This window comes from Chionomys nivalis, chromosome 11 (genome assembly GCF_950005125.1).
Source record: "Chionomys nivalis chromosome 11, mChiNiv1.1, whole genome shotgun sequence".
NCBI lineage: Eukaryota > Metazoa > Chordata > Mammalia > Rodentia > Cricetidae > Chionomys > Chionomys nivalis.
This window is the reverse complement of record NC_080096.1, coordinates 60,565,630-60,586,954: the sequence shown is the minus strand read 5'-3', so window position 1 is coordinate 60,586,954 and position 21,325 is coordinate 60,565,630. Positions and strand designations below refer to the sequence as shown.

The window sequence follows — 21,325 nt, the reverse complement described above, 5'->3', positions numbered from 1 at the left end:
AAGCTGTTGGTACCGTCCACCATGCCTCAATCCCAAATTCATCGGCAGAGGTCAACTTCAGCATTATATGAAAGAGTGATTAGCAAATTAGATAGTTCTAAGGTAGTTCCTCAGAAATGAAATCATGTGGGGTCATATAAGAGACACTTCTAATGCCCTTTACCTCACAAGCCCAGGAACCTCGTAAGCTCGATGTTAGCAGCTCACAGCCTCCCATATGCAGGGATTCCCTCAGCCACAGTCCTAATGCATTCCTATTGCTCTGCAGACTACTACTAAAGCAGCCATTAATTCTGGTCATATCATTTTCTTGCCTGTTTTTAAATTGTGTGCATGTGATTATATATCATGTCAAAGAGTCTCTAAATTTAAAAAACAAAACCATTAATAAAAAATTTTTATAATGTTTTAAATGTCTTTGTAGATGTCTTAAGAAAATTCTAAATATCTACTACATAATTAAATATTAGCTGAAGGTTTCTTGAAACTTAAATATTCAATGAATAAAAGCAATTTAAAGTTAATCTGAACTCCTTAGCTTCAAAGACAAACAGCAGAGACATGTCTACATTTTTGAGTGTACAGCAAACCACATTAACAATCATCTTCAAACCGCCAGTTATTTGAAACAGCTGCAATATGTTTCCCTGGAAAAATAGCCTGGGATTTAGAGCCTTACAAGGTGAGAGTTATTCAGTTAACCATTACAAAGGAAGGTTCTCTTGAGCCATTAAACTCCCACCAGTTCCCTTTCAGAGAAAAAACACCCACATAGTAGTCTGTGAGTATATTCTGGGTACTCAACACGGGTATTCTGGTACCCTAAGGGTTGATATTAAGCATTAAGATGTTTTCAAGCATATGATACAAAAACAATAGACAAAACAACCCTATAAAGTGAACAAGAGACCAAGGCCAAATTTTATTTTATGTTAATCAGCCACATTTCAATAGTTTTTTCTATAGTGCAGACTTTTTTTTTTTTTTTTTTTTTTTAGTGCAGACTTTTTAAAGAAGTCTGAATGACAATGAGGCATGGCCAGAGATGACTGGGCAGATTTCACCTGACCCTGAGAGAAAATGTGTATCTTAAAACAGAGCATGGAAACATTTGATGGCATAACACTGGGAAGAACTGTTTGCTTCCCCAAACACCTTTCTTAGTGAGGTTAGTTTAAAAAACACTAAGCAAGAACTTTTGATGTCACCACAGCTCCCAATCAGTATCCCAAACCCAAGGGTTATAAAGAAGCAAAGCCATGAACAGCCCTCAGGGCGCTCACAGTCTATGCTAGTTAAATCCTCCCTGATCATTTAAGCCCTTTCATTATAGAATGCAGTAGTTCCATCACCAATATCCTCTGCACAGAAATGCCATCCGCTGAAACCATCCCTGTCATAACAGCCGCCCACCCATGTCCAACCTAAAGCAAGACGATTTCTGTGTGAGGTGATTCAGTCGGTGGCTTTGGACGTTTTTAAAAAATAAATTATTGCACTGAATGATATCATGTTCTTGGCATCAATATTCTAGTTCTTCCTGGATATCTACTATAATTTACACTCAGGAACTTCCTATGTTATTATACACGCAAATAACAACAAAACAACAGCATTTCAATGATTCTCAAAATGAAGGATACTGTCCTTAAGTAATCTCATTCAAAATTTGAATTAAAGAAAAAGGTGTGAAAATTTTATCTTCCCTACTTCCTATGAAAAACTTAAAAAGCAGACACTCATAGAAAACAAATTTTCCAAACAAATCTTGGCACTGATAGGCAATTTCCTGCTGAAATAAATGTACCATTAGACCTACAGAAATTTGCCTAGAGTCTACCTATCAAGTCTATATACATTAAATGAAGAGTCCAAAATGGGAAGATAATCCTCCAGCAAGAAAAGGTCTGACTCTGATTAATGCTTTGATTTTCCTGAGTCTGGCTGCAAAGGAAGTACCACAAGGAAGGGGCAGAGTCAGGACTTGTGAAATGAGTGCTCCCTGTCTGCGGGGCACTGGAAGGGAAGTGCTCCATGGCAATCACCTACACATATTGCAAATCCCTGTGGTGAGCTTAGCTGGCATCTGTCCCCTGTGGATGATCACTTGCCTGCTAATTCCCTCCAATGCCACCCTTTGGCAAGGTCGTGATTCCTACCAGTCCCTCTCGCCAAAACTTCAAGAGAATCGCAATACCCAGTAGAGTGCCACTACACCTGACAAAATGCTGGTCCCTGGGTTCACAGTTAGACCAAGATTCAGTCTCTGCTTTGCTAGGACTGGGATGGAGGAGGGAACTGTAGAGTGCTGAGCTTTGTAGGAAGTAACTACACCTTGAAGATTTCTCTATGGTTAAAACCAAAGCAAGACTTCTATAAATTGCCTGGATAGTGATTTGGTCTGATGCTAGACATGGGGTTTATCAAAAGAAATCCTCAAAAATTGCAGAAAAAAATGGGGAAACTGATATTTGGAGGGAAAAAACATATATCAATCAGTGACCATGTAAAGAAAGATAGTTTGTTGTCTTCAGGTAACACGATAGCAAGTTTGCTCAGCAGCAAACAAGCCTCATTGTAAACTTGACCCCATCTAGCCTTATTATGTTAACCTCATTACCATGATAAAGAATCATGAAGGAAACAAGAGGCAGTTTGGTGACTGGGTCTCTTTCTTTCTTTCTTTCTTTCTTTCTTTCTTTCTTTCTTTCTTTCTTTTTTTCTTTCTTTCTTTCTTTCCTTCCTTCCTTCCTTCCTTCTTTCTTTCTTTCTTTCTTTCTTTCTTTCTTTCTTTCTTTTTTTTTTTGACTGGGTCTATTTCTGAGCCTAAGATTGACTCACGGCAAATGGCAAATTATTTTCCTTTTCTTCATTTGTAAATTGAAATGATTGACTCAGCATATGAACACATTGCTGGGTACTAAACCCAGGCCACAGGCTCGCCAAACATGTACAGTGAACTATATTCCTACTCCAGCACATTTGGCTCTTTCCCCATACCCTATCCCCTGGAGCTGAGGACTGCCCACGGCCTTGCACTCCTTGAGCTGGGAAGCGCTCTACCTCGGAACTAACTGCTCAACCCTAGTACATTTTGTTCTATTCTCCCTTCCTTCCATTCACTTACTGCTGGTCCTCACATATCTACTCAGCAAGTGACATATATCATACATGCGAAGAAACTGTGCTGTGTACTGGAGGGATGTAAAAGACCCCAGGGCCATGAATCAAGATACTACCTATCACAATATGGGGAAGAATAAGAATTAAGTCCATGTAGTGGCACATGCCTTTAATCCTGGCACTTGAAACACAAAAGCAGGTGCATCTCTTGAGTTTGAGGTCAGTTTGGACTACAGAGCAAATTCCAGAACAGCCATTGCTATACACAGAAACCCTGTCACAGACTAGTGGTGGTTTAGGTTGCAAGGGAGCTTTCTAAAGAGAGACAAGTACTTGAGCATGAGCAGAGTGTAGGCGCCATACAATCTTGGAAATGGCCTTCTCACACATTAAATAAATGTTATGTTTCACCAGCAATTATTTCTTGGCGACATTTTCTGTGCACTGGTATGTCCCATGGATTGCCACAAGGTGCTGCCTTGATACTGCACAGACTCTGTTCTAAACCTAAGGATTTCTTCAATCAGGAAAGTGCTTTAGAAATGACTGGGATGAACACAAGATAGATGTGTAACTTCTTTTGTTACAAAGTCCTTATTCTCACCATCAGAACACATTTTACTTTCTAACTCACATACTTCTTTGTTGTAAATGAAATTTTTCAAATTTTTTTACTCATAATTAGGCATTAGTTTTATTAAAATATAAGACAAAAACTATCTAAAATGTAAACTCCTATCTGCTGAATTCATCATAGGAAATCTTCAGTAACTGAAAAATTACAAATCACTGTACTTAGTTTCTAGAAACAATTACAATAAGGTCATGAGATTTTTTTAATATACTTCCTCACAAAATAAGTCTTTTCTATGAAGTTCTACCTTCTAACGTATTTTCCTGCAGAACTATATTTTGCCCAGGGGCATCTCTATTTGGTTTTGGTCTCATCTTCAATTCTGTTTTCTTCACTCTAGTAATTTTGACATTCCCTTGATCTCTGTCATCTTTGCTGCAAACGTTTTCTCCTATAATGCTATATAGATCTTTTATTTTGCTTCCTCTATCATGACTCTTTCAGTAAGAGGCATGGGACATTAAAGACACTTAGTATGATTAATGAAAACAATTTTAAAAATAAACAGAAAAAGGTTACTATAACCAATGTGTTGCATTACCTCAATGCTACAAAACAAGTGACAGTTCAATCGTAAGGTACATTGACAACTAAGTAAAAATGTCCTTCAATAAAACCCATAGATCAGCTTCCACTGCTGAGACTGGGGGACTCTGTGCTCGACCCCTCAGCACTGAGCACTCATCCAGCTAGTCCAGGACATTTGCTTGATTTCAAACATTGTATCTAAAAACAGCAAGTTTATCTGTTTTTCTGTAGGCATAAAATATGATTAACAATCATCTATACAGGGTCACAGACAGTTTTGAGGTGCTAGAACCTTTTAAGAAATCTGTCTTGCTTTGAGTAAGTTATAGCTATTTTACTTCAATAAAAATTAGTATTATTAACATGAATGCTTGCTTGACTAGTATTTTTTTTCTTTTGATATTTTTTTCTACTTTACAGTTACAACAGTCATACATCCCAGTTCAAACGTTTGTGAACTAGTGCTAATGTGGTATTTTACTCAAAAAAATTAAAGCAAGAAGGAACACTAAGGGTTCCAATCAAAAAATTGCTGGAACAAATAGCTGGCCATACATCCATAGTCTCAGCATTCAGGAGGCAGAGGCAGGAGCATTACAGTTAGAAGCAAACTTGGCCTACATATGAGGCCTTGTCTCAAAAACAACAAGCAAATAAAGATCTAAATACTAATTTCAGAGGGATACCTTGCACACATGCACAATTCAAAGACTCTGTGTACATGCAATAAAACTGTTGCTAGTATCTGTTTTGGTGGTTCATCCAGGGAAGATAACAAGATACACCATCTACCTTATTCTGGGTGTGTTTTGTTTTTTGGGTTTTGTCACTTTGCAGACCTAGCAGGTCTACTGTACACAAGGAAAAACCTACAAACCCCTTGTTGGGCCTATACTGTAAAAAAGTAAGATACAGAAAGCCAACATCTGAAGGACTATTCCTGGACAGGACAACAAAAGATACGGTTAACGTAAAATTAAAAGTGGAACTCTCTACCGCTTACTAAATGCTATAATTTGGAGAAGTCATCCTCAACAGCCCATAGAAGTTAATTTCCAATCATAAGAAAGTGAAATTCATATGGCCAGATAGCACTTTCAACCTCTTATTGATATGTCTACATTCAATGAGAGAGTCTTTTACAACATTAATAGAACAAGAAAAATGGTAAACCCAAACATCTATCAAACTCTTAATACGAAAAGAAGAAACAACTATGGAAAGTTCACTTCAAGTTTACAAAGAAAAAAAGCAGTATGGTACTCTTTCCTAGAATATACTATGAGAAGGGCACCACACATAACAGCAGAATATACAGATAAACACTAATATGCATTTGCTCTCAAGGGGAGGAGCTTTCAGGTGAGCTTGCTTGTGCTCTGCTGCCACAGAAATCCCACATTTATTCAAACACTGTACTGAAACATATCCATCCTTTGTGCAAATTGTTCTTTGGTTTGCCTATCCACACCATGATCCCAAGCAAAGATCAACATTTGTCACTTGCATTCAACATGCACAGACAAGTGGCAGGCACAATGGTCAGTGCTGAGACAACACAGAAGAACAGGACAGCATATGACCTTTCATAGATCACAGGGCAGTTCATCAGAGCTGCTTAACCTCATTTCGTACGGAAGAAATGCCTTGGAAATGTCAGCTTAGTTTAACACAGCCTTCTACTGTCAGCCCCTGGCAGTAAAAGCTCAGCCTGTTCGTTCAGTACTCTTTGACTTCTAGATACCCTGTGACCCGGGATGAAGAGACATCAAGGACAGCCTGGGACCACAGTCTGTCCTGTTACACAGTCCTTACTTTCTCCACCAAATGAGATTGTTGCCCTGACCCCGTGTGATCTCAGGGTCTTCTGGCACATATGTAAATGAGAGAAGCAAACATATTTAAGAACCATAGTGTGTGTTTTAAGTAATTTTAAACCCATCTAAGCCACGATTAGTTCAGTGACTTGGACCTTTGCTGAAATCACATCTTGAAACATTATTGTAGCCATTATTGTGGAATTCACTTTATGATTTTGATATATTGAGTTCTTTTCTTGCCTCTTCTTACCCATAGATGTATAATTTGGGTTTGCTGTATTCTTTCAAATGAAGAATTGGCAGGGTGGTTGCTGTTACTTAGGATAAGTATGTAATCTCTTTGACTCTCTCGTGTTGGGCAAACTGCCCAGTGAATATCAATTTTTTTAGAGCTACAAATATGGTTTTAATAGATTCACAGATTTTAAATTATTATAATTCAGAGCACGTCTCTCCCAGGGTGAGCAAATAATTCATAACAATCCATGGAGATGCAAAGGAGATGACAATTGATCAATCTGTATGTGAGTACATTGACAGAGTTACTGCTCCTCTTTTCTCTACAAACCCTCCCCCCCACACTCATACAATTTTCACATGGAAAGAAATGCCTGTCTATGGGAGTTAAATTAGTCATAATACCCACTTTGGGGACTGAAGAACACTTACTGTAAATCAGCCACTCAGAAACCACACTTGACATATTTTGGTCATAATATAACTGTAAGTTGCATAATATTGTATGTATTGATTGGCTCTTGAGATTATAATGGAAAGCAACTGCCATACATTGAAAGTGACCAACCACAGGTAGAAAAATTGTTCCTGAAGATCCCACAAACAGAATCATTTTCCTTATAATCTAAATTTCCTTGTCCTTTACAGAGTATATTCTAACACACAGTTGAAGTTGTATTTTCACCCTAAAGCTCCTTAAACTTCAAGTTGTCACCTCCTTCAGATGCAGAGAAATTTCTAGCAGAGTAAACTGAATTTCTTCTTTAATGAGGCAGTGATGTGTCTTCTGAATCAGAGAAGGAACAAATCAAAAAAAAAAAAAATCTCACTAAGTAACAATTCCCAGATTGAGTGAGGAAGTTAAAGCAGCTATAAAAGCATAATAAAATCTGCCTTTCTGATATTTCTCTATTCAGTTCCTTTGTCTTTAAAAATAAAAAATATTGGACAAATTTTAATATGTAAGATGTTATCTACATTTTGATCTGCAATGTGTATCTTCTCCCTTCCTAAATGCTTCTGTTCCCTTAAAATCTCTCTGCTATAGTAATATACAATTCTTTATAAACAAGGACAGCCAGAAACCAATCATGTAGTGCACAGGAAGAAAGCTAAGTCAGTTCCTGTACTTGTAAAAAGTAAAAGCTGTTAAGAGACTTCGGCTGCATTTCCAAGAGGATACTGGGGACTTGGAAGGCGTTTCGCTGCCTCTGCATGAGCCATAGTAATGGCTACCCTTATAATCTGGGTACCATGAGTCTACGGTAAGATATTTGAATATAATAAAAGCACATGTAATAACTGTGTGGTTCAGCTGCTTCTGTAAGAAGTTGGTTTCTAGAGCAGATTCTTTTGTCCAACAAGTAAGAAATTGCACACAATGTCTCAGTTCCACTGGGGACTGTCTTAGTTTCTCCTTACACTCCTTTCTACTCCAACGCTTTCTCAACTTATCATGTGTCATGATGCAATCAAAGCTTTAATTATACCTACTGAGGTTCCAGTGACCATCTGGAAAACTACAGAAAGGTTTGGGTCCATATTTGAAACTCCCAAAGAATCAAATCACCGTATGGCATGAACTTGCTAAATAATTCTTCTTTTAAGGAAAAATAAAAGAAAAAGTACTAAGAGTAGCTGAATAGGTAATAACATCCCGCTTTTCCAAAATCAAAGACTTCAGAATGTAATTGGGATAATATCTATGGATATTTTATACTTCCGTATGGATAAGGTAATGAATTTGTGTCAAAATCATGATTACCTTGGTCCTAACATGAAGAGTCAGTATTACAAGAGCTGCCAGACATTGCTGTGAGAAATACAAACAATCCTTTCAGATAGCAAAGTGGGGGCTAAAAGCGCAGCTGAATTTAGCCATGAAGAATACTACAGAATCTATGGACATAGAACAGTAAATATTTCAGTGCTCTTCTCACTTTATAAAACAAAGTGAAAGCAACATAGAAGCTTCCCTTAGCTTTCAATTTTCTCCATTTCACTCCCTGTTACAGACACATTAACCAAGGTTGTCAGTGATATCTAACTAGCCACCTTACCTTCAACTTGGCCATGTACTTATGATTCCAGACATCACAAGTATGGGGTGCTCAGAGGGCATGGTAATTAACAGACAATGAGAAGCACTGGGTAAATATTTTTTCACTTTATGTTCTGAGAGACATATTTATTATGTACCTCGGAAAGGCTTTTTGAAAAAAAGCACCAATCAGTAGACGTACTGATCATCTCAACACTCATCTTTACATCGTTTATCCAATATGTTATTTCTTCTCCAACTTCTTTCTCTAAACAAAGACCCTTCACAGAAGTTAATGTCATGATCTGCCTCAGGGGAACACAGATTAAGCAAACTTTCAAAGGAGATCCTAAAATGAGTGGATAAAATAGTATCCAACTGCATACAAATGGAGGGAAAGATGAGCCAATGACAGACTTACAGTAAAGAGCAGCAGATGAAAGTGAGAAATGACAAAATACAGGAAGGCTAGCTTTTCAATCTAGATATAGGAAACCTACGGGGACGACACACACCAGGGAAACTCAAGGTGTTTGCTAATGTAGCCCTAACCACATACCTGTTTTTGCCTTTGCCAACAGGCAGCTCTTTGGCTGATTTACACATCTCAGGATTTCTCATGGGCTCAGTCATCTGTATCACTCCCAGGTAGGAACATGACATACAGCTCTATGCTGTTTTCTCACGGTGATTGGAGCCCTCCCTCCTATCAGATGCTAGAAGTTGGCTCTAGTCAGTAGGCTGAAGACAGCAGTTGGCCCACAATTAAGTCACCTCTTCAACAGAGGACACCCTGTTACACCACATGCCTGGGCTCCATTCAGAAGATACCCCGATTCCAATACTTCTTTGATACATAGTATCTAGAAAGGCCTCTAGAAAACATACACAAGCCCCAGGGAATATATTTGCATAGTTTAACAATGACTTACAAGCTAAACTGTATAACTAAGAAATGAATAGTGAAAATAGTGAACATATACTGTGAAATCTTCTTTGCTACTTTATTATTGTTATTAACTAGGTCTTAAGTTTTTTTCTTTTTGATTACTGATTCCCAAAACTATAGATACACACTGCTGAGACATGGGGGTATTTCTATGGAATGATAATCACTATTCAAATAGTGAAACCTGAGACACACATAAAAACAAGATCAAACTATCCAAGTAACACATCCAAATATTTGATTTTAAAATGTTTATTACCAATATTGGTCAATAAAGAAGTCTATACTACAAGATTAAAGAGAAAAAAATCATAATAGAGAGTGCATCAAATCAACTGCCCTATGCACAATCCTAAAAAGACTGTTTCAGATTAATCTGCTCTGAGTTTAAGTAGGAACATGAATTCAATAGCTAAGCTCTATTCATAAAATATGCTAGAAGAGGAAATTAATTACTTAAGACTTCCTTTTTCTTTGCAACTTATTTGTAAAATGATTGGACAACACTGTCAGAAAAGATTAAGCATAAAAAGACAGTTAGGGAAACCAAGAACGAGGTCAGGAACATACAGGCTTTTACTTTCCCCAAAGCAAAGTTTTCAACTCATAACATAAAGAAATCAACTAGCAGAGTCAGGTAGCAGGTGGGGGTAGGACCCAGAAACAAGACACTAAGCAAAAGTGTGAATCAAATACTAAATATCAACACAAACAATTGCACATTGCCAAGATTCCTTCTTGCATTTTAAAAAGTGTTTATATTCTGCCCCTTTGCTTTATTCGTTTTCATAAAAAAGATAAGGAATGGTCTTTGTTTATGTAAAGAATAGACTTTTGTGACTAATAGTTATAAACAAAACTCCTTTGCACATCAAAGAAAAACAGCCTTTTGTTTGTTCAAGAAATTCCTAATTGGGTTCATTTATGAGTAAAACTTTCTTTTCATTTGGGACCCAAGAGCATAACACAGTGTAGCTGAAGACAGCAGGTAGCTCTTATAATGAACTTTGCACAATTTTGAGAAAATAATATCTGAAGGCAATTTGTTCTTCGGGGGTCAGTAGATTACGTATTCAGAAGAATGAAAACCTCTGGGGACATTTTGAGATTTTAAAAGAAAAGAAAGAAAACCAGACATACACAAAGGAGGGGGAGGGAATCCGGTTAATTAAAATTTCCAGTTCTATATATACAAATCCGTCAAGAAAGACCTGCAGGATCAGACCTGCTCGAGAAAAAGTATACCATCATCCCATTATTACTTCATAATGCCAACCAGCCAGGTTTAGACAGAAGAGATTAAATAACAAGATAATCTTACAAACAATGCTCATTTCACCAGTGTACCAAATAGGTTTGATTTATATCGCTGGCTGTTTTTTAATTAATTTATGCACCCACGTGCTTTAATTTACACAGACAGACACCTACAGTGAGGTAGAGATAGACATTTAGTTAATGTCTTGACCTTTGAGCTGGGTTCATGTTTAGTCTTCTTCATGTTGTTAGTCACTCAAAAATGAAGAAACTCTTAAGGTCCTGCATTAGAGCTAAGCATGAAGAAAGGAAATGTTTTACCAAGTTCAGTATCTATTGTCCCCATCAACATACATGTTTAATTTCAATTTGTATAACTTCACCAAAACTTTCAAGTACAAAGTTCTGAAAATCCTACCTCTCCCCATCTCTTTGAAGTTCATTTAATAATCTGCATCAATTTTAAAGCCCTGTCCTTGTTTTGATATAGCTTCTACTGACAGAGCAAAAGGAATGGATACACATTTAAAAACACGATGTTTGCTAATATTAAGGGTCTGGGTAAAAATTTTAGACTGTACTCCTAGATACTCGTTTATAAAGCAAAGATCACCAGTCAGCACTTAGAATCCCACTAAGGAAAATCCACAGGTAGGGGAAAACTGGATTCATCTTAATTAGCTGAAACAGATTAACAAAGCACCATCTCAGAATCAGACCCACTCAAAGTGACCCACATCAGTGACATCATAGAAAAGATGGTTCACACTTCAAAACTTTACAAACCACAGTGTAATAGAGGACCCTGGTGTCAGGATTATTTTAATTCAGTCATTTTACAACTTCTATGGATAGTTTCAGTGTGTGGATGAGAATGTCTGTTTACTTATTTAGTCAGGCAAGAAAAGGCTTTTCTCCTCTTTGTTATAAAACTTTTATTTATATATGTGATCAATGTTTATTTGTAAAACCTCAATACAATAACAGATGTCAGCTACATTACATGTTTTTGATTATAAACTCCTAGAGGGCAGAGACCCTATCTGTTTAGCTCACATTTTATAGGATGGAAACACAGAACCATACCCAAAAAGACACTTAAAGATGTTTTTAAAATAATAACAATGATTTCAAGAGAATTTAGTCTGTTTCTGTGCTCCAAGAAACTCTACTGGCACTCACTGAACAATAAAAAAGAGTTTTATGTTCCCAGGCAATTCCTTTCTTCGCATATCTGCAAATAACACTTTTCTTTTGAAACAGGGATCCCTTGGACTATTTCTATTCGATAATGTTTAAGAGGTAGCTTTTGAACAACATTAAGTGACACTAGAAAGGCAGAAAAAAAGTAAAAATCCAAACCCAAACACTATATGCCTTAGCAGTACTTTGGTATATCTCACAGGTCCTCACGGAAAACCTGCTGAGCTGCTCCTGCAGCCCTAAACACGAAACCTGCCCCTGCCACGTTCAGGTGTGACTGGTATCTGTATTCCTTATGTTCTTCTGGATCTTACCGGTCATGGGGAAAATTAGTTAAGTAGCATATTTTTGAAATAGAGGGCACCATCATTTAATATTTTAATCTCTACAGATATAAAAACAAGCAGATGATATCATCTAGGCTCTGACACACCAACAGTGAAGAATGCAGATGATTTGGGGGCAGTCCTTTAAAGTTTCTCAGCCAGTTTCTAAGTCTTTAAGAGGAAGATACTGAGTTTTACAATTCATATAATTTTCACTTGTAAAATTTTAAATCATAAGGAAAGTTATTGAGTCCTAAAGAATCCAACATACAACTTGAGGTTCTACTATCTCAAACAAAAGGTTTCCTTTCCTTTTACAAGAAACAGGAAGGTTTGTATGTTCTTAAATAAAGTATTCATGTGACTAACTCCAACCAAATATTCAAATGGAAGATCAATAATAAGTCTTATAGCTATACAGAGCATGGATGTACACTGTGATATATTTGTTAAAACCCATGTACATGCTCATTCAAAATACATAATTCTCTAATCAAGGCAAGCACTAAAACCTTCCAACTTTTCTTTCTTACCTCCTTTTCATATGAAACTGCTGTGACAATGGCTTAAGAAATTACACAAATTAAACATGGTATCTATCTCAGCTTTTCTAATATTAATAGTAGCGGTAACCAACATAAACGGCATATGTTAAATCCCTCACCTGAAATCCAGACAGCCTCCCATTGAAACACTTATATAAAGAGAGATAAACACAAACTTTATTTCATTCATATTATATCTGAAATATTAAAAGTCAAGCTATACAAATCCATGACTTAAGGTTATTTAAGCAGGAAGTGAGTGAAACCTCAACAAGAGAAAAATGAAAAAGAAAATAAAAAACCTAAAAACACATAAAATCATCTAATTTATATCTTGCCAAAATTCAAAAGTGTGGGGGAGGGAAAACCTTAAAGTCATTCAAAAATTTTCTGTCTTTACTAACAAATTTCAATTGCTGAATACACTATCATTTTCTTGTTTTTGAAAATCAGATACACAGAAAATAATAAGCAAAAAGTAGTAAATGAAAACCATTATCTTATTCAAACTTTTTTGTCTATTTTGAATTCCTCTGGTAGAAAGATAAGTTAAAAATTATTTTAAGTTACATAATATTTAAATAGTCAAGTTGTATATGTTTTTCAGGAATCTTTTTCCCTAATTATTAGCTGTTTGGTGACCAGGTGAACATATTTATAGCATAATAATAGATTGACTTTTATTGTGCACCATATTAAAAAACATACTGACAATATCCCCTCTATCAATCCTTCCAGAAATGCTAGGCCAACACCAAAGAGTTAAAATGTTCCTATTCCACTGCATCAACTAAAATTAAATCCAGAGATAAAACACACAGAGGCCAGATCCTACCAGTTACTCTGATAGATTTTAAATGAGTTTGAAGTCAAGGGTTTCTACATGAATATCCTCCTGCATGAGAGAATAAAAACATTCACCTGAACTACTAAGTTCTGACTAACACTGACCAGTAGGTAAGTTTTACTCACAAGCAGAAGAAAGGGATAGCTCAATTAGCATCCTGCATTCCTTTCTTAAGCTATTTTATCAAATTCATTTACATTTTTAAACCCAGCAACAGTCATACAAGTTTATATCATTATATATTTTTTCTAATCAAGCAATTGCGGACACCAATCTTTACAGTAGCAGCACAGAAGCTGTATGGACGAAATGGAACTGTAGATGGTGTCTGTGCAAAGTGGAAAATGAGAGCAAGATGTAAGAAGCAAACATAAAAGGGCAAGGGTTGAAAGTGAAAACACAGGCACGGGAAGATGGAGAAAGCACAGAGGAGACACGACTGGGCAGAAAGAATGGCTAAGAGGCAGCGAAGAGACGTAGGAGCAGAGTGAGGTAAAATGTTGGCAGTGAATGGCTCGTGTCCAAAGCTTGTCAGAGCTCGAGCCCAGCGCCTGCATCTTGTTTTCTGACAGCAAATGCTTCTCCTTTTTTTCCCCCTTCAAAAATGGTTTCTGTACCTAGGCAGTCTCATTTTACTTTTCAATTTCTATCTCAGTTTGAGACAAAGGTTCAATTTTTTATTTTTGTTCATGCGTATAACAATAACCTTTATCCTAGAAATGTACTTCGTAGCCCGCATACCGTTGCTCAGTTCAGTGCACAAAACCTCATAGCTGCTCAGACCTTCCAAAAGTAGACAGTCTTTCCTTTCTGAAGAAGTCGGGGTTGCCTGGTTCTCCAGGGCCTGAGAATCACATGTGAAATCAGTGCCATGTGATCTCTGATCTAATCTGAGCTATGCAGCTATCTCTCGTGCATCTAGGTCCTGGTCAGGAACTCCTGCCGCACCTTCACCGCTGCCTTGCTTTCTGTTCACACGCCTGCTGTCCTCACTGGCTGTGCACACCCACGGGCCACACCATACTTCTCAGAAGAGGAAAACCTGGTGGTATTCTCATTACTGTCCAGTCTGCTGCCCCTTGGAGTGTACTTTAATATACTTAGGGAGACAAAAAAAAAACCCTTTCATATAAAAATTCATTAAGTAATATACCACTTTTGCTCTATTGATCCTACAAACTGTAACTCTGTGAAGTGGCTCAATACCGTGTCATCACGGCACAGCGACTTGTTTCATTTACAGTATCTGTTTCACTTCTACTCATGAGCTAATATAATTCAATTTTTTTTAACTGCACACAGGCTGCTAGACACATGTGCATGGCAAATGGAATCTGAACTTAGCTTAACAGCCTCATTTATTCCTGATGGTTTAAATTATTTCATCACAATTAATGACACCCCCTCAGCTTCCTGTGCAGCACTGCCAGATGTTCAGAGACCACAAAGCCACTCTCTTCTTTGACGGCTGGTGACAAGTCGTCCTCTGAAGGACATTCCCTAGGTGCACAGCCGGATGACACCTCCATTGCTTAGCACCTCTCTGCCTCCCAGAGTAACTGTGATGAGGAAAAAGCAGGAAGTCATGAGAAACCAGCAAATGCATTAGTTAGGGCGAATTCTGCAAGGGATCTCCACTTGGAGAACTTAGCTGCAGCTGGAGTCCCTAATCTCGCTGTTTAGAATAGACCTCTGCCTCCACCTACGCCACATGGGCATCCACCCAGTGCACGAAGAGTCTGCGGTGGCAGGGCTCCCAGGGGAATGCAAACATAGTATGGACTTGCCACAGAGACCTTTCTCGCTTTCGGTAATTTTATTCTGAGAAGTGTCTTGTTTTTATGAGTGGGAAATTTGAAATTACTGTTTCTATCATGATTCAGTACAAATGCTAACTAAAAATACATTTTTGATAACTCTTTCTTAGCAGCTTCACCCCATTTACTTAGACTTAGTAAGGTTTTGTCATTGTTCTTGTTTTCCCAGGGGCTACTAGGTTTTTGTTTTCAGGTTTGTCTGTTACTATCACTTCACCACTTTTGTCCAAAGAACATATTGAAAAACAAATTTCCCAGCCCCTGCTCTGACTATGGTAACAGGCAGACACAATCGTTTATCTTACCACTTTTAATAATCACAATAAAAAAAATCTTAGTCTACAAATCAGAAATATTCATTAAATTCTTCATTTGAATTTCATGTAAAACAAAAATTCATATAAAATTAGAAATCACAGGTAGCTAGGAAGCTGGCAGAAATAAACACACACTTTTACAATAAGAATTCAATACATGGCTCTGATTTGGAAAACATTTCCATAAACTAGAGAACATGTGGCAGACATTTTATGGATTATTTTTTAAATGTTTAAAAAAATACCCTGATCTTATTCAGGGAATAAGGGGCCTTTTCGTTTGCCAAAAAGTGTAATAGGAAAACAGAAAGGCCACCTGTGTCAGCCACCCTATAGCATGAACATGAGCTATAAGGGCATTTTAGAAAATATTTTTAAACTGAGATGAGAAAAAAAAATCAGCATCAATACAGATTCTAAACAGATGCAAAAGACTTCTGTGCATGTTAGTAATTCTGTGTGTGGCCTCTCCAACCTAGCTAATTCCACATGCCTCCCCAACTCAGTACACTTTCTCTTTTACAAGCTCCTTGTGATTAAAACTGCAGCCTCCTACACAGCAACTTGGACAATGGACACAAACACAGGGAAAACTAATCAAGGCAAACAAGGTGACTTTTCCACAACCATAGATTGTTGTGGTAAATCTTCAACGGCTACTGCATTCTATTCAACACTCGGCACTGAACATTTGGTATCTGTATATTAAGTGCTTCACTGGGATGTCCTATGGAAGAGATTGTCTCTCTTCGAGCTGAGGGACTCAACGGGGAGCTGTGCTGGTGACACTCTTTGCAGCCAGCAGACAATAGTAAACTCTTAGCACTCCCAGAGTTGCATCAAATTTTCCTTGGACTGAAACTGAAATGAAAGTTCAATTACTGAGAGGTAGATAAGTAAAATAAACAACTAATTTCATACAGAGAAGTTGGGAGAACGTCATATGGACCTCATTCTGTTGTCTCCGAATACTTTATCTGAAAGGAAAGGAGCTGAGTAAACTTTAAACTCCCATGTAGGGATGCATTGCTTGTGTGTCCCTGGCAGATGTGGAAAGGAGATGAAATGGGCAGGGGAGAATCAAATATCCCTTCGCTGCAGGTTTGCTGAGAGAAAGAGCACTGCAAAGATCTCACATCTGGCAATCATTTGTCAATAGCTGGAAAGAGAACGGCAGGAAACTTTCTGGCTCTTGGAGAAGATGAAAAGACAAAAACCATCTCTCTCTCTCTCTCTCTCTCTCTCTCTCTCTCTCTCTCTCTCACACACACACACACACACACACACAAAAGTACAAGGACAACCACACTTATGCTCGACCACTGCCACCCCCACCCCCGAATTTAATGATCTTCAGATATACTCTACTCCATGGTCAAAAACATGCAGTCACTTGACTTGTTAAAGCTGCAGTGTGTGTACATTTTTCAAATAAACCCCAGGGCTGATGTTAGAAAATCAAAATCAGTCAAGCATAGACCGCCTGGTACTTTGGGCAGGAATCCTTGTGGTTTAGTCAATAAACAGAATCTGAATGAAAGACAGCACAGTAACTAGACAGTAACGTTTTGAACAGCTCTTAACCTGAGGGAGGTGGGGGGATGGTGCACTAGTGACCGAGGACATAAGGCTACCAGTCCACTTAGAGCCGAGGGCCTGCAATGTGACTGCATACTATACTGTCATCTGTGTTTCTAACAAAGACTGGGGAGAGAGAGAGGGAGAGGGGAGAGAGAGAGAATGAGACTGAGAATAATCTTATATGGGGGTGTTATAAGTGAATCTGAGAAGAACTTTTAAAACATTAATTATACTTATCTAATAAGGTGGTAGGGGAAACCTGTCTCCATTTTGTTCACACTGGCACACTACAGACAATTTGCAGCTTCATTGTGTGTTGGTAAAAATGATCAGCTATGTCCCCCTTGGTTCATCACACGATAAACAGAGTTTTCGAGATAACCCCATACCACATTAATTAAGTTCTCCAAAATCACAGAAAATAAATCTGCTCACAGTGATAGATAGACTTGGAGGGGTTGCTGCGTTTAACTAGCAGGCGCTGCTGCTGTGGCACTTATCCCTGTGACTCCGCAGTGAATGCTGCAGGTTGTTTAATAACCTGGCAAATTCACAGTAGCTTGTCAAATTATTACAGGAGCAGTGTCATCACTAAACAAGCCTGATCACGGTTAATTACAATGCAGACCAGAGAGCAGCCACAATTGTTCATTAATTACAGGAAGCACCTCATTTAAATTTTATGGAAATTTACACTTGCACCCCGGTATGTCTGGAAAAAAAGAGATCCTTCACGCATTCACAGAAGAAAGGAGTCTGTGGTTTATGAAACATCACAGTAAATTGTGTCTAATCTGGTATTGAAATATTGGCTCATTATTTACTCTAATTTTCTAAGCACTTCAGTGGTGAAAAAGACCAAGTCGAACCTCACATAGTGAACTCCCAACCAAGAAAAAAAAATGTGAAGATAACTCTAACAACTCAACCCATGACTAGATGCAGTGAGGCTAAGAAAGGTAACTTTTTATTAAACATATACAAAATACTTTTCAGCAATTAAGGAGGGTCTGCCCTAGAAGACCACTTCCTAGAAGGCAACTGTACAGGTGTACAAGTCTTTGGGGCATTTCCAAGCCCAGAAGAAAATGCCCCACTATGAGGAAAATAAACCAACACATGGTGAACTAAGGCTGATCTTCTAGCTACTCAAACATATTAACCCCAAAACACAACAGGTGCCTTTGAAAAAGTCAATCAGGCTCAGACTTGCAAGACCAAAGATATGAGGACAAGTATTGGAAATACCAAGATTATTAAACCATGAAGCTGCTAAGATAGCTGAACATATAAGAATAAAAGGCAGGGATTTAAAAATAAAAAAGAAGTTAAGGACAGAAAGAGGTTTCATGAGAATGTAAATCAACTGAAGTATGAAACTAAACCACACATGAGAGTATATCCCCAAATGAAAAATTCTTAATAAGAAGCAATATAAACAAAGTATTGCTTCCAAACAATGGGCCCTGGAAGTCACTCTGAGAATCAGGAGGCCAAGCAGCAAACCTCTGGCCATTTACAATGCCTGCACTAGAGAGAAGCCTAAGACCCACGCAGGGAAAGCAGGGGCCTGCAGCAAGTCCTGCAAGGAATTCCCTGAAGTGCACGGCTCCTTCCCTCCCATGGCAAAGAGGAACGAACAAAATGTCATGACAAGAATGAAAGAAATGAAGCCTAAAAGTACTTCCGGAATAGTTGGTGGGTAAAGAACAGACGCAGTGAACCTAGTTGACAATCGTTCAAGAGACTTAATTTCCCCCCTCAGTCTACTAAAATAGTGCTAAGGAAGGAAGGGACTAGGAATGTTACCATTTTCCTTAGTTTCTTTGCAGAGACCACATTGAATTGTCAACCATACCGTTTACCTACGACCAGACTTTCACTAAACACGAACATGCACTTCTTTCCTCCTTCACTGTGCCAAGATAATATGCTAAATAAATATTTTTACATTTTATTGTAGACTGGCTTTGCAAACCCATTTTCTTCCCACTACAACTCAAGGTTCAAAAGGCTCACAAGTCACTAATGGTGACTGCTGGAAGAACATTCTCATGGCATGCCAAATGTCAAGGATCAAGCTACTCCCCCACAAGAAGCCTTCTGTCACTCGCATCTGTATGTCACATACGCTGTTAGTTTTCCAGAACTAGGAAATACATGATCATAGCTTGAATGCGCCACACCTGCTTTCCTATTGTACCACATCCATACACCACCTAGACAGTACCAGCTTGGGACGAAACAAAGCTCAGGTGGTCTTCTCGAGGCCAAGAGCAGGTGTGCAAGAGATGGCACACCCCCCCTTAGTACTATAAAAATTGAAGCCTCCCTATCTCACCCTCATTTCCACTACAAGGAACTCAATTGTAAAAATGGTTCTCTTTTATTATGTGTTGCATCTAAATCAGAAAAAAATAAAATAAAACTTTAATATTGTTGAAAAACCGAGGAAATGATGCCAAGCCGAGACTCTGAGAAAACTGGGTTTATTCATGCCATCCATGTTGAAACCTCAGCCTGTACATTGTAATGGCAAACATAGCCCTCAAAAATCCAAAAGCACACAGAGGCAGACATGCTCTTCATCATCTTTATATTTTTATTTTGCAATATGCCAAGCCAGGACCAATGCCTCAAGACCACACAAAGTGAACAAAAATCCAAGCCAGCATTTTAGGAGAACTGTACTTTGCACACATCTCCCAGTGTACTAAGACAGAGATGCTTATTGTTAAGGGTTACTCTCCCTAAGTACCCAGGTTTGGAATCACTTGCCAAAAATCTTGTACTAACCTGTGTTAGTCTACACAGTCAGCCTTCAGGATCAGGGATTTTTTTTCTACCCCAGAGTACATCTCTTGGATGGATGGATGGATGGATGGATGGATGGATGGATGGATGGATGGATGGATGGACAGATGGATGATAAACTTCTTCCAATTATACACAACTCTGCTTACAAGGCTACATTAATCCTCTTTTACTCTGGTCTCAAGGGTTATCATCTCCTGCTAGCACTGATAACACTGTTATGACCTCCAGGGACCATGGTTTCTGTCACACCACCCCCAGCTAATAAAACAGTAAGACTCCAACCTGGACTTCCAGCCTCTGGTCTGGCTCCTCCAGGTTTGGGCAAAAGTCTGCACCCAGCACTCTGCCAGCACATGCCAGTGGAACCTGAGGGAATATGGCTGGGTTAGATGCCGGGTATGGGGGCTGCAACATAGTCAAACTCTACCCAGACAGAAGCAGGGACATCCCAACCGCAGGTCTGAAAAGGGCCATGATGACCTGACACATATTTGACATTTGCTATGACAAATATATTTTTTTTGTTGTTTTTTTGTTTTTTGTTTTTTTCGAGACAGGGTTTCTCTATGGTTTTGGAGCCTGTCCTGGAACTAGCTCTTGTAGTCCAGGCTGGTCTCGAACTCACAGAGATCCGCCTGCCTCTGCCTCCCGAGTGCTGGGATTAAAGGCGTGCGCCACCACCGCCCGGCTGACAAATATATTGAAAATACATAAAACTTAGTTTATAAACTATGAAAATATAATTATAAGAAAGAAATATCTACATAAATTTTGTCCCCGTGGCCCCGGCCCTATATTTATATCATACAGCAAAAAAAAATAGTCATAAATGTCTATAGACAGAAAGAAAGGAAGTTAAAAGGGAGATAAAAGAAAAAATAAGGGGAGAAAAAACAAACTGAAACAGACTTTACTGGACATTGATGATACCTTCTTTCTTCCTATCCTTCAATTTCCAAAGAAAATTGCATTTTCTATCATCTAAAGTTCCTTTCTACTCTTAAGACATGTTTGATTTTCCTCTTAACAGATATGTTAGCACAGGCAGATTTTAACTTATAAATATCTATATTTTATTTGCAAGCTACTATCTTGTTTTACGTCTTGTTTGCTGGGGAAGGGATGTTTTGTTCACACTGGGAAGAGACTGAAAGTAGTACTTGACACACTATAGGCAAGTGTTCTGCGATCAACAAACCCCCAGCCCCAATACTTACAGTCTTTAAGTATAAGAAACACAGCATAAAGCTTATTCCAAAAAAATAACAGCAATGAGATGTTTT

The 21,325-nt window shown here is 38.2% G+C and overlaps 1 protein-coding gene across 2 annotated transcripts in view; it reads right to left on the bottom strand.

The window, feature by feature from the left end:
• Nucleotides 1-21,325, bottom strand: part of Bnc2 (basonuclin zinc finger protein 2) — a 396,996-nt gene that overhangs the window by 208,815 nt on the left and 166,856 nt on the right. The window contains exon 4 of one of the 2 annotated variants that reach the window (XM_057784403.1): nt 20,325-20,408. The exons of the other annotated variant lie outside the window; for it this stretch is intronic. Coding sequence (XP_057640386.1) covers nt 20,325-20,408 — 84 coding nt within the window. The remainder of the gene's footprint in view (nt 1-20,324; nt 20,409-21,325) is intronic. 2 annotated transcript variants of the gene reach the window in all.